General features: G+C 38.4%; 1 protein-coding gene across 1 annotated transcript in view; it reads right to left on the reverse strand.

The window, feature by feature from the left end:
• LOC120526277 (zinc finger protein 70-like) overlaps nucleotides 1-14,655 on the reverse strand; it is a 34,299-nt gene that overhangs the window by 2,384 nt on the left and 17,260 nt on the right. Inside the window, exon 2 of the mRNA XM_039749382.1 lies at nucleotides 4,779-5,640. Within this exon, the coding sequence (XP_039605316.1) occupies nucleotides 4,779-5,619 (841 nt within the window). The 5' untranslated portion in view covers nucleotides 5,620-5,640. The remainder of the gene's footprint in view (nucleotides 1-4,778; nucleotides 5,641-14,655) is intronic.

Raw genomic sequence — 14,655 nt, forward strand, 5'->3', positions numbered from 1 at the left:
ATGGGCGAAGTAAATCAAGTGGATCAAAAATTGACTTTATATCCCATTATGCGGAGGCAACTAAAGAAATACAGTGGGTTTAGAAAAGAACCCACCCCCCCCTTCGAAATATTCCCATTTTTTTTTTTTTGCTTTACAGTCTTAAATGAAAACACACACAAAAAATATTTCTTCCCAGCCTTACTTATTAAATGTAATCTGTAACGTCCAAGTGAAAGATATCACAACTGCAGTTCAGAAAAATTATAAAAAAGAAATCAAAAACAAGGCCTACTGAGATTAATAAAGGATCACCCCCCAATGTCAATATCATTTTGTTGACCTAAGTTTTGCTTTAATGAGTCTGTTGGGATTCTTCTCGATTAGCTTTGTACATCTAGATTGAGTAATACTGTATTTGACCCCCACTCTTCTTTACAGAATTGTTCAAGTTCGGTCAAATTGGATGGTGAGTGTTGGTAGTCTGCTATCTTCAGATCTTTCCACAGATTTTCAGTGTGATTTAGGTCTGGGCTCTGACTGGACACACAAGGACATTCACTTTTTTCTCCTTCAGCCACTGTGTGTTCAATTTTGCTGTGTGCTTCGGGTCGTTGTCGTGTTGAAAGGTGAACAGTCTGCCCGTCTTCAACTTTCTGGCAGAAGGTAGCAGGTCTTCCTCTAGAGTTTGATGGTATTTTGCCCCATCCATTCTTCCTTCTATCCTAACAAGAGTCGCAGGTCCTGCAGCAGAGAAACACCCCTACAACAGGATGCTGCCAACTCCATGTTGTATTGTAGGTATGGTGTGTTGTGGATGGTGAGCTGCTTTGGATTTACAGCAGGTGTACAGTTTGGTATTGAGGCCAAATAGTTTGATTTTGGTCTCATCTGACCGTAAGACCTTTTTCCACTTGGCATCAGAGTCTTCACGGTGCATTCTGTCAAAGCTCAAATGAGCCTTCATGTGGCCTTTCCTCAGAAGTGGCTTTTTCCTTGCAACCCTCCTGAACAAGCCACAATTGTGGAGCACTTGTGAAATTGTTGTCACATGCACACCATTAATGACCACTCTGCCATAAAATCCTGCAACTCCTTCAAAGTGGCCATTAGCTTCTTGGTAGCCTCTCTTACCAGTTTCCCCCTTACTCTTCCATCCAGTTTGGAGGGACAGTCGGATCCAGGGAGGGTCCTATTAGTACCAAACACTTCTTTATGATGGACTTTACTGTGTTCCTTGGGATTGATAAAGCGTTTGAGATGTTGTTGTCTTCATCTCCTGCCTTATGTCTGTCCACAACTCTATCCCTGACATCTTTTGAAAGTGGCTTGCCACCCATAGTCCGTTGTTTGCTGTCAGTTGCACCACCAAGCAAGGGAATGAATGTTCCAGGAACAGCTTCACTAATCACATGGATTACAACTGATCACAGATGGAAGGAAACCAGTAACCGCAATGGGAGTGGTGGGCACTTACTCCTGATTGAGTTTAGGAGGGAGGTGGCCCTTTATTCATCTCAGTATTTCTTGTTTTTGATTTTTTTAAATTTTTCTGAACTGTTGCTTTGATATCTTTCACTTGGATGTTATAGATTGCATTGAGTAAGTAAAACTGGAAAAAATATTGGCTTGTGTGTTTTCATTTAAGGCTGCAAAAAAATGGGAATATTTCAAAGGGGGGGGGGGTTCTTTTCTATAACCACTGTACACTGATCACACACACACACACTTGTGTGATGAAAGGAAACTGATAAATTAATTTCTGAAGCTGGATTCTCCAAGTAAAAGTATAAGTAAAATAAACACGTGTGCCCAACTAACAAAGATGAAGACACTGTCATTTGCCATCCTGGTATCCATTTCAATTACACTGACTTGATGGCAAAAGAAAAAAAAACACTGTAGCTTGGAAATAATTCTGCCAGTTAGAAACGTCTGAGGGCCGTGAGGCCATCACCGTGAGGAATGCCCATGTAAAAAGACATAATGCCTGTTTTAAAATTAAAATAACCAGGAGCCTAAAGCCAAAAGCTCTTAAAATGCAAAATCTGTGTCTTAAAATATGATAAGGACGTCTTCAACTAAAGGTCTTATTAAGCTGCAAATAAACACTGACATCAGTATTGTGGAGAGGTTCACCTAGAAACAACAGAATTTATGGATTCTTGTGGAAAAAGATAAGAGTGAGAACTCTATGGATTCTCAACAAGGAGACAAAGTTAGGAAGCAATTTATTTGTTAAATTGGAAAGCCAGGATTCCACCACAGGGGTATGGTGACAGTGTGTAACCAATTTGACCTGGTAATATATAATGTTTAAGCCTGACAATCACAAAGTTTTAAAACAAGGGATAACAACCTTTCTCTCCATACCCTCCAAATATAGACTATATAAATACTGTTCACGGATCTTTCTAGAAGTTACTGAATACTTGACAAATCCTGTTAAAGTATTCTACAGCTGATTTTATTTTATAATTGAAGGACATTTTTAATCAAATTGTAGAGGCAGTAACTCTGGTCGGTGTACATTCTTAGATATCAGGCTCTCCATGGATTTTCAAAGTAAAATGTACAGTTCGATGGTTGCCAGCATGTTGCAGTCACTTGCAATAAGTTTTTTTTTTTTTTTGATGTGGAATTTAATGTTTTTCTTTAAGAAAACCATTTTTATTATTTTTTTCCCTCAACATTTCTTTTTTATAACTATCTACAGTTCTTATCTATCATAGGTCTATCATTGAAAACTGTTGCATTGTAGTGTGATTGAGGGATCACAATTACTCTGTTGTGCTGTTTTTAAGGTAGTCCCCCACAAGTTGTGTTTCCATTAGGGCTGAGGTAATTTTGCAAGACACACGGACTTCTTACCAGGGCTGTGGAGTCAGTAGATAAATCCTTTGACTCTGACTCCTTAGTTTCCGGTACTCCTGACTCCAACTCCTCTGTATTTAATATGCTAATGTATTTTTTTTTAATCAGTTTTATTGTAATCATTCCATACAAATCGATCAATTGTTACAAAAAATAGGATTGAGAACAAGTTGACCCCCACCCCTGTGAGAGAGAGAGAGCATGGCCAACGTGGTAAAACTTAAGGCTTGTAAACAGACCTAAATTGATGAGTTTAATAGGCCAACAGAAATGAATGGAGAGGAAAAAGAAATGCGGAGATAATTGCTTCCTCTGTGCTTTAAGAGCTTATTCTAAAATATTATTAATTAGATCCTGCCATATTTTGAGAAAAATCTGCACAGATCCTCTAAGTGAGAATTAGATTTTTTCCAATTTTAAATAGTATAAAACATCGGTTTCCCACTAACTTAAAAGAGGAGAGTTAGGATTCTTCCAGTTTAGCAAAATAAGTCTGCGTGCCAAAAGTGTAGTGAATGCAATCACAGTTTGTTTGTCCTTCTCCACTTTAAACCCATCTGGAAGAACACCAAACAAAGCTGTTAATGGGTTAGGAGGGATTGTGACACCAAGGCTGTCTAAAAGGTAATTCAAAATTTTGGTCCAAAATGATGTTAATTTGGTGCAGGCCCAAAACATGTGACCCAGTGAGGGTGGGACTTGATTGAAGCGTTCGCAGGTTGGATTTTGCCCTGGAAACATTTTAGACGAGACAGATGTGCTCGATATATAATTTTGAGTTGAATAATTTTATGCTTTGTGCATATGGAGCTCAAATGAATTCTCTGCATTGCTACCTTCCACTCCTTTTCTGATATATTGAGTAAGAGATCTTTTTCCCAGTGTCCTCTTGGATCTTTGAAAGAGAGGGACTGTAAAATAATTTTATATATGGCAGAGATGGTGTCTAAGTCCTTGAAATTGAGCAATATTTTTTCCAGCATGGACGAGGATGCAAGATGAGGAAAATCAGGCAGGTTCTGTTGAACAAAGTTACATTTGAAATGTAATTGTTCATAGGATGCAAAGATGTTGTCTATATGCTAATGTAATTTTCCATGTTGATTGAAGGAAGGCAACATAAACGTCATTTAACCTAACCACAGAACTACAGGCTAGGAAGCTGACTCTACTGTACTGGCCAGTTTAAACAAAAGACAAGAACCCCTGAACACACACCAGGCCATAGCACACACCTCCACCTACATCATTACACTTGTTTACACTCAAATGAACTTGTTAAAACACATTATATCTGAAATAAAGTGAAAACACTTTTTGTAATGTACCATAATCTAGATTACAATATGTGAATGTCAGGTTGTATAATAGCTCAGCTGAACTTCACACTAGTAGTAACACAACTATGCACTGGGCTTTGTTCTTACATCAGAGAAGTACTTAATTATGACTATTGTTTGTGAAATGGGACATTTGAACTTGCTGTATTTTTTTTTCATTACAATTTAAATTCATTAGGAATCTGAGTCGGTACATTTTTGCCAACTCAGACTCCAAATTGTCTCCGACTCCTCGACTCCACAGTCCTGCTTCAAACCAGCTGAATGCATTCCACACTTTTGAGTTCTTTTGTCTTCAAACCCTGCACCATATTTACATCCTTCCATCTTTGCCATATCTCAAAATGTGATTAAAATTACTTTTGAGCAACAATCGGATGTGCATAATTATGTGAACGTAATATGTAACAAGGCAACTAATTGATAACAAAACTCATTGATAATGACATCAAATAACTGTCACAGTCTTACGGTTATTATTTTTCTCTCATATTAAAATATCTGCCACAATCTCTACTTTTTGCACCATTTTAAAGTGTTCTTCTAATAGTCATTATAATTCTTGATATTATAAACTTAACTTACTTGTTCTAGGTCTGCTGGCAGAAGACGACGGTCTATCTTCCCACTCTTGGTCTGAAGAGTCTTCATCAGATTCCACATAGTTGAGATGTAGCGGAGCATGTCGTCTTTTCAGAACAGGCATAAAATGATCAAAGTTATCTGAATCTGAGGAGTTTTCAGAAACGGATTCACTTTTCTGGGCCTCATTCTCAAAATCCAGTTCATTCTCGCTATCCTCTTCCTTAACATGAACAAACCACTGATCATTAGAGTCTTCCTCTTTAACCTGGATAGGGCACTCATTGTCAGAATGCTCCTCTTTTACGATGACATGCAAATGATGGTCACAAAACTCTTCTTTAACCTGGACAGGCCACTGATGGCCACATTGCTCTTCTTCACCCTGGACTGGCACCTGATTGTCACATTGCTCTTCTTTAATCCAGACAGGCCATCGATAGTCACGTTGCTCTTCTTTAATCTGGCCAGGCCACCTGTTGTCACACTGCTCTTTATTAATATGAGCACGCCAATCGTTGTCACATCCCTCGTCCTTATCATGATGAGCCCACTCATCATAACATTGTTCTTCCTTAACATGCATGGGCCCCTCCAGAGTTTCTCTCCTCACATGAAGGGAAACATGATTATTAGACTGGTCATTGCTAATGTAGACAGGTGTACGTTTATCACAATTATCCTGATTAATGCAGACATATTCTTGCTCAATATATTTATTGGCAACTGCAGAATACATAATACTGTCCTTCTGCTCACTGCAATTAAAATTTCTGGCCATGACAAAATATTTGCAAGGAACATCTAAAGGCCCTTGTGGAAATTCACGTGTCTCTTCTTCCATATCAGAGCTGTTTTTTTCTTTCTGTGAAAAATACAGATTGTAAATTCATGTTAGAACAAATGCGAACATTACTATGACTATTATTAATTTGGAAGACATCTTTATAAGAGATGACTTAATTACTGTACAATAAATAAAACTTCTTTATAGTTTTTTTTTTTTTTTTTTAATTTATTTACACAACTGGAGCCCAGACAGGTAAAGAAAAACTCTTTGAGTAAAATAAGTCAGAAGCAGGAACTTAACAAATAGCCATGAGGTTTGTTAGGTTGATGCCCTTGCCACCGTCTCAGGAGGCTTGCCTGAATCAGGAACATGAGCTAACTGATAAGCACTCCATACTTCAACCCAACTGAAGGAAAAAGAAATGCTGTTTATCATTGTTCATAGTTTGAATTGTGTTTGTACGTGTTTAATTCCCATCAGTAAAAGTTTTGTTTTACTCCAAAAAGTTGAGAAATTAAGCAATACCTGCAATAAGACTGAATGAGAAATGTGCCTCAGACCCCATGAAAACAAAGAAAACGAAAATAAAGGAACTGCTTTTAATTTTAGTTATTTTTTTATTTTATTGATTTTATGGCAATCGCACAACATTCCATACAAACAGATCCATTTTTACAAAAATAGGATTGAAAACAAATCAACCCCCACCCCTGAGAAAGAGAGCATGGCCAACAGAGTACAACTTCAATAAAGCTAGTAAAAATAAGTAAATCGGTAAGTTTAATAAGCGGATAAAGATAAATGGAGAAGAAAAAGAAATGGGGAGAGAATCTGCTTCCTCAGTGCTTTAAGAGCTTAATCTAAAATGTTATTGATGAGATCCTCCTGGCGAGGTTTTGAAAAGGTTCTGCACAGATCCTCTAAGTGAGAATTTGATTTTTTCCAATTTCAAATAATATAAAATATCAGTTACCCAGTCAGTCAGTTACACTGACTTAACAGAGGAGAGTTAGGATTCTTCCAGATTAGCAATATAAGTCTGCATGCCAATAGTGTAGTAAAGGTCATCACAGTTTGTTTGTCCTTCTCCACTTTAAGCCCCTCTGTGAGCCCACAAAATAAAGCTGTTAATGGTTTAGGAGGGATTGGGACACCAAGGCTGTCTGAAAGGCATTTAAACATTTTGGTCCAGAATGATGTTAATGTGGCCCAGTGAGGCTGGAACTTTATTGCAGCGTTCACAGGTCGTATCTTGCCCTGGAAACATTTTGGACAATTTTAAATGAGACCGATGATCTCGATATATAATTTTGAGTTCAATAATTTTATGCTTTGTGCATTATGGAGCTCGAGTGAATTCTCTGCATTGCTACCTTCCACTCCCTATCTGACATACTAAGTAAGAGATCCTTTTCCCATTGTCCTCTTGGATCTTTGAAAGTGAGGGACTGTAAAATGGTTTTATATATTGCAGAAATGCTGTCTGAGTCCTTAAAACTGAGCAATATTTTTTCCAGAATAGAGGGAGGTGAGAGAGGAGGAAAATCGGGCAGGTTCTGTTTAACAAAGTTTCTAATATTAGTTACCATTTCAAAACGCTAATAAGAATGTGTTTCTCAAATTATTAGCACGTCCTCAGACTTGAATTTGATCATACATCTTGTTAATATTATCCAAGCAAATTTAACAAGAACCACCATCTTCCAATGCTGGGACAATTATTCAAGCAACATTCTCAAGGAATTGGAACATTTATAAGCTGGCTACTGTAACCAGAAGTGAAAAAAAACTATTTGATAATTGTGATTTGTGAGGCCAATTATATTAGCATACATTCTGAAGTAAGGACAGTTCTCACAAGCAGGATTAAGTGATACTGCAGTCAAAAGATTGTGCAATGTTTGGGTCCTAGAACAGCACAGTCCATACACACATAACATATTCAAATAGCTCAGATGCTAGTTACCCATACCTGGTCATTTTCTCAAATAGCTCATGTGTGAGCATTTATTTTGTGTCATTGAACAAATTGTCTTGTGTGGCCAGATGTGACTCTCAAATGAGAAAAACAGAACACCACCACCACCTTAATGAGAAATGTATGGTAGAAATGTGTAAGTATATGTTAATTTGGGCATTCGACTTAAATGTTAAGTTGTTCAATGTTTAGAAGTTAGTGTTCAGGGATTATACACTTATAGCCAACCCGCGGCGTACCACACGCCACATAATCAGGCGGGTTTTTTAATGATTTTTAAGCAGAGGGAGAAAATTTACATTTGAAAAATTGGTAATGTAATAAATCAGCAAGAAAAGCAACATTGTAACAATGTGCATGGAACGAACCAACACACAATCGTCCGTCACTGAAAACTGGTGCACCGTCCTCGCGCCTTCGCCTGCCAGACAGAGGGATGGGGGTGCACGGCGCGGAGTTTGGAACGGGAGGAAAGGAGAATGACGTCCATTCAGCTCCGTCCGTCATGCTAGTCTGCTGATTTCTCGTTCAGTATGCACTGGCCGCTCATGTGCCCACCTCCAACTCGTCACTTGAGTCGCCGTCTTTACATAGACCAGATGTACCTGAGAGTGACGTAGACTTTTCATTGCTCTGTGCGGTTTTGGCTGCCATTCTATATATAATCCACCAAGACACCCGACCATGGTAGTAGCGAGGTGGGAGGGGGGTGTGTACAAAGGGTTGGGATGCAACCAGTGGGAGCGTATGAGTCACACTTAGTGGGAATTCCACAGTTTGCAACCCGAATGGGGTTCAACGGCTTACCCACGCCGGGTAGACACACGCTCAATGTCATGCATAACTATTTATTGAATGCTAAACACTTCTGGAAAGACACGGTTGTCTAAAACGGGTTGGTGTGAGAATACAACAGTAAGCAAATGAAAAGATGGAACTCTGGAGAGAGCAAAATACAACACAATAGTGAACCCGCGCCATAACAAACGCAGCAATATTATTTATTGATGGTTGAACACTTCTGGAAAGACACAGTTGTCTAAAAAGGGAGAGTTTGAGGATACAACAGAAAGGGAATGAAAAGATGGAACTGTAGACTTTTCATTGCTCTGTGCGGTTTTGGCTGCCATATATATATATATATATATATATATATATATATATATATATATATATATATATAAAATATCCAACCAAGACACCCAATCACGGTAGTAGCAAGGGGGGTGTGAACAAAGTGCAGGAGCATCTAAGAAGACGCATGTTTGTTGCAGATGCGAATTGCTGCATGTAGCGTGTAAAACAGTTTGCTTTGGTGCATGCGGTCGTGCGTCATAACCGAAAACTCGGTTTTTAAAGACTGCCTACTTCATTGTGTTTTAACCTCAGTTGTAAAGGAATGTTTTAAGGACCCCATGGGATACCCCTCGGTTTTGGTTGCTTTTCTATATATAATCCACCAAGATACCCGACCACGGTAGGAGGGGGGTGTGCACAAAGGGTAGGGACGTAATTAGTGGGAGCATACGAGTCACATTTAGTGGGAATTCCACGGCTTGCAGCCCGAATGGGGTTCAACAGCTTACCCACGTCTTAAAATTCATTCAAAAAAACAGGGTCGACTTATCCGCGGGGCAACACAATTTTCCATAGAATTTGGGTAATGGCTTCAGTGCACAGTGCTTTTATTTAAAACAGTCAATCAAAATCAGTGTTCAAAGTAAACAGTGCAGTGATTCAAAAGAACTCTTCATTAAATAAATAAATCCATAAAGCAAATGTGGAGTTTTAAAAATCAATAAAACAGAAAAACAATTCTTTAAAAACCCGGCCTAGCACCCAGGCTTCCACACAGCCCACTCGCATCGCCTCTCTCTCCAGCTTTCTCCAGCCCCTCCGTCTTTCTTTCTCTTCCTTGTTTTTTTTTTTTACTCTGTTTTGGCTTCCACGCCTGCGAGCGCTCATTCGCTCGCTCGCCCAAACGCCCAATGTGTTAAAAATCTGCATCTATTTTGTCATGGCATGTTTGCATTTCCAATTAGACAGTAATGTTAACTAACGTTAGTTACTAGGGGGCTTCGCTCGCCAAACCCCCTGCCTGCACTACACACCAGCAACTTTGTTAATTCTCGCAAATAGGACTCTTTATTGGGACAAAATACTACTTTTCACTGATGGCATTGCAAATTAGACGACCTACACGTCTCCAACTTAAAGTTTAAAGCCAAACAATATCTACATACTTCTGTCATATCACCTATGTCCATATATTCGATCTCTTTTCGCTTTTACCTTTTCATCAATATCGCAATGAATTTTGAGTCCGTGTTTGAAACTACATCGTGACAACGCAACAAATAACTGCCCATGAGTGAATATCGTTTCTTTCTCTCTACACGAGCTGCGTCTGACAACAGTACTCACACAAATGATAAATGATTGAACAGTGTGTGCGGTTGTAAATGTTTTAGATGTGGGCAGCACTTTTCCAAATCTTTTTTCATAAAGTCTTGTCTTGCGGAGCTTGAAATTTTCTCTCGTGGAATTTCACATTCACCAAACAACAAATCTTTTAATTCTCGCGGATACGCCTCTTCACTGTGAAGAAACACTACTTTTCCCTGATGGCAACACAAATTAGATGATCTACAAGTCTCCAACTTAAAAGATTAAATCCAAACAATATATAAATCTATTTTCGCTGTTCTGTTATTTCACAGAGTAATAATTTTCGTTTATTTGCGCTAATGCAATCTTTACTATTATTTTTTTTTGAGACTTTAGAATTTTCGTACTTCCATTATCCCTAACCTGCTGTGCATGTGTATCCTGTCAACGTTTTTGAATTCTTTACTATGTACTACTTTGTCATATACTCTTTGTCTTTTATTTACGGCCCCGGACTTACTTAAACCTCTTGGCACAAAGTCTCGTCTCTGGGACGTGAAAGTGTCTCTCTGAGAAAATCACACCTTGTCTCTCTTCCCAAAATTTTTTTAATTAGAATAGAGAGATACATTTAGACATGCAGTAAGAAAGTGAATGCTGTGAAACTTGTTCATGTCTTACTGGTGGTGTTAGGTAGATTTCTTGATTCGGGTGTTTTGAATACTAAAGCCCACATATCCTATGGCTCTTTATTATTGGCACTCTTAACGGCAGTCCTTTTGACAGGGTGTGACACAGAGTTTATTTATGCATTACTTTACAAACGCACATATTGCACTTCACATTTTCATCAATATAGCTGCCAATTCTGTCAAACTTACACAGACTCGACACTTAGCATTGTAACAATGAACAACAGAGAACACACACAGCACCTGCGATCAAACACTTCATTCACGTTTACCATTCGCCCATTGATGCTATCAAATGCCAATGTATCATTTCTGATGTTTTAGAAAAATTATTCCCCTTGAAGGTGACTTTATATTTTAAAAACATGCAACGTGCTCTCTGCACTTACAACACATTTGTATGTTTAATAAGGTTTTTGTTTTTTAGGAGACTTTTTGACTGTAGATGGTTCATCATAATCAGGAGATTGCTGTCTGCCAGACAAGGTTAACGACAGCACCAACGCTCTTTGCGGTTTAAAATTACCACTCCTACTTTGAGTGGCACCTTTCCCATTACTCAAGACGTGAAATTCAGTGAGCCATCCAATTCTTCCCATTCAGTATTAAGCAAAATTCACTCATGTTTGTCTCTGTGACAGTAGAAGGACCGCTACTAGGTCCTTTGCCTGCTATGGTGAGCTGGAAGAACTATTAGCAGCCAGTATTTAACCAAATATAATACAGTTTAGAGCTGATAGGTGCAGTGCTGAAAGACAGTAACATTAATTGGATCCTCACAAGACACTTAATATTAGTGCATCATTCCAGTAAGAATCAGATTTTTAGGTTTTTTTAGAATTCAGAGTTCTCTTCTTTAGCGGAGAAGCTGCTTTAGTGGTCAGCTGATGGACAGTTTTCATTCTACACGCACGGGCACATCGCTACGTGCTCCCTTTATGCTGCTAAAAGCCAACAAGCAGCTGATTTCACAATAGTAAAGAGTAACGAAAGGGAGAAAGCAGTCACAGTGTAGGGATGGAACAACTATACTTGTTCATGGATTTTATGTTTTGTTCTTGTTTAAAAGTTTAGAAATGATCCCTGGAGATGTGTAGGAATAAAGTTAGTATAAGGGGGTGGATTCCCCATCCCCCCAAATTAGAATGGTATGATCCCATTGCCTTTAAGCGAGTGTGTAGGAAATGTTTAAAAGGCTTCTCTGTGACGTTAGTTCAGCACATCAGTGGTGAGGAGGTGTTGCTACTGTGCATATTGCAAAGATTTTTGCTTTTTTCCCCCTCATGCTGTTGGCTGTCTTAAAGGTATTTTTCAATCTTTTTAAGCCAGGGTGTCTCCTAGATTAGTGCTTCAGCACGGTGGGTGAGAGATAGGTTTGGGCTGCTATGACCAATTATCGGACCTTGTTCTTGCTACCATTATCTCCTTTTGGCATCTTTGGACTAGGTACATTTTCAGAGCCCTTGCCTGTAACTAATGTGCATGAAAGTTTTTCAGTTATTTCTTGGATAGGACTATTTTGTTTTGCTTGATTGTTGCATATTATTTTTATTGATCTTGATGACACTTTTTTTTTGCGTATTTTTGGTTTTTATCTTATTAATAAATACTGGACTATGATTCTTCCTGCAATGAACATTGGTAACTTTTGGTTTCAAACTACTTTGTGCTTTAACTGGGTTTTGGGGCATTCTGTGCGCCATTTGGCGATGAACTACTAGTGGGCACTGACTTAAACACAGTGTATCTTGACAGTTTTCAGACATACAGATTTTATATGTCTGGCTTCAGCGAGACAAAGGAACAACTACATTAAAGCCATCTACATGAAGAATGCATCCTGCACTCTGACAAACCGAAAGTGCAATCATCAGCATTACCCACAGATGAACTGTATGAAGACTGCACTATTCTAATGGCTTCTCTTCAGCCTGGATTTCTATATATAAAAGACTATATTACAATGTATATTGGAAGTAAAAGCTACACTTTAAAACCAAGTCCTTTTGTACCATATATCTCTCTCTCAGATTATTTCTGCCATGGTTACTGAAGGGGTATACATACAGTTTCAAGTATGTCCTGCATTTCTAAAAAACAATGCATTCCTAGGGAGCAAGCACCCGCTGCTGGGGACAGTGGAAATGAGGATGGGATGCAGCCTCATAGTGATCCTCTTGCCTTTATGTTTGCTAAGAAGGAATTAGAGCTTGTGGGGTGGTAATCCATTTACCCCCATTGCTGATTGAATTTGAACCAATAGACATCCTAGCTATCTCTTTTGGCCGATGCTGGCTTCCCTGCAGTTGTAAATTGATGGGACTGAAGCTAGATTTAAAAAAAAAAAAAAAATTCTGGTCTGGTATGTGAAATCCATTAAAAACACAGATCTGAGTCCAGCCAACAGTGCTGGCACAGTTGGCTGAACTGAGATATTCACCAGCGAAACACAGGATTTGATAAAGGGGGGAGGAAGGCTAGCTAAGGAATAATATTTAAAAAAAATAGGCTATCCTAATTCAAAATATGGATGTTCAAAAGCTTGCTAGAATTAAAAAAAAATTAGAGACAGAGTTAGGGACCACTTACCTTACTTAAAGTTCACAAAGTAACTAGATATTTTACCATAGTTAACTACAGTATTAACACTAGAATTACTAGAGCCTACGAAAAAACTCGTAAATCTGTTCCACCTTAAATCGCTTCTTAAAACAATTCTCACCTCTCCGGCAGCGTCTTTTGTTAATCTAAGTGTGCTGATAAAAGAAAAGCTGCAAGTAGCTGGCTATTCCATCCCCCCCACCGACTCAGAACGTGCACAAACTTCTCCCAACTCATGCCTTGATTGATTTTCTGGGAGTGAAGTGGAGTTTTAGAGTGGAAATAATAGATCGTTGTTTGGAACACACGCATTTCATGTCTGTTCCGTTTCTACAGTAATCTGTGTAAACACATTGTTAAAACAGAAACGTTTTTTATATTCTTCTAGTAGATGACAAAATGTAGGCATAAACTATATAATGTTTGAAGCCTGAAGTCCAAATATCAAAGAAATATTTTCACAGAAGGTACAAATCTAACACAGCAATTGTGCTTTTATTCAAAAATATAACTGCAGAAACAAAAAGCCGCCTTAACATGTGACATTGACAGCCATTTATTATGACTGTCTCCGTGGCGTAATAGAATCAGCAGCTGACTGTGACTCAGAAGGTCCCGAGTTCGATCCTGCACCACTCCTTTTTGAGAAGTAAACTGCTCTTAGTCTTACTATTTTAGAATAAAAACATACATTTGATGTCAGTCTGTAACAGCCGGTGTAATTTATGATCCTTGTAAAGGTTAGCTTTGGTTTTTTTTTTTTTTTAGTCAGTTTTATTATCTCAGCCGTGTTCACACATTTAGATGACAAAAGACGCTGGTGGACAGCTGTGAACGATTTTAAGAAGCGATTTAAGGTGGGACGGATTTACGAGTTTTTTCGTAGGCTCTGGTAATTCTAGTGTTAAAAAAATGACACGTTACAGTGTTACATTTTCCAAAAACTGCATAATTCACCAACCAGCATTTATTATTAAATCCTAAGCCAAGGGTCGGCACATGCCAATACTGTGGTATGTGCAAGCAGAAATGTGTTAACTTACCCTGCCCAAAGAGGAGTTGCCCATGGACTGATAAAGCCTGCAAAGCTATGCCTGAGCTAACTAAAAAAGCGATGTACAAGTTCAATAATCCAATGGCACCAGCGAGCACAGCAGTGATAAGTTACAATCCTAAATAACATGGATTCTTAATCTGTTAAAAGTGCTTTTTTGTGCCATGCCGCACTTCCCTTACAGTGCAGCTGACAAGCTCTGCCACTTCAAACAAATGCAGCATTACAGAGCCTCTGGGACATAAAAAAAAAAAAAGAGAAAAAGTAATATGAAACACACAAAATGTGTGTTACGCTGTTAGTAAGCCATTCCTGAACGAAACACAGAAAAGAAAGGAAAAAAAAAAGAAATTATTGTATTCATTTTTTAAATATTA

This window comes from Polypterus senegalus, chromosome 3 (genome assembly GCF_016835505.1).
Source record: "Polypterus senegalus isolate Bchr_013 chromosome 3, ASM1683550v1, whole genome shotgun sequence".
In the NCBI taxonomy this organism is placed as follows: domain Eukaryota; kingdom Metazoa; phylum Chordata; class Cladistia; order Polypteriformes; family Polypteridae; genus Polypterus; species Polypterus senegalus.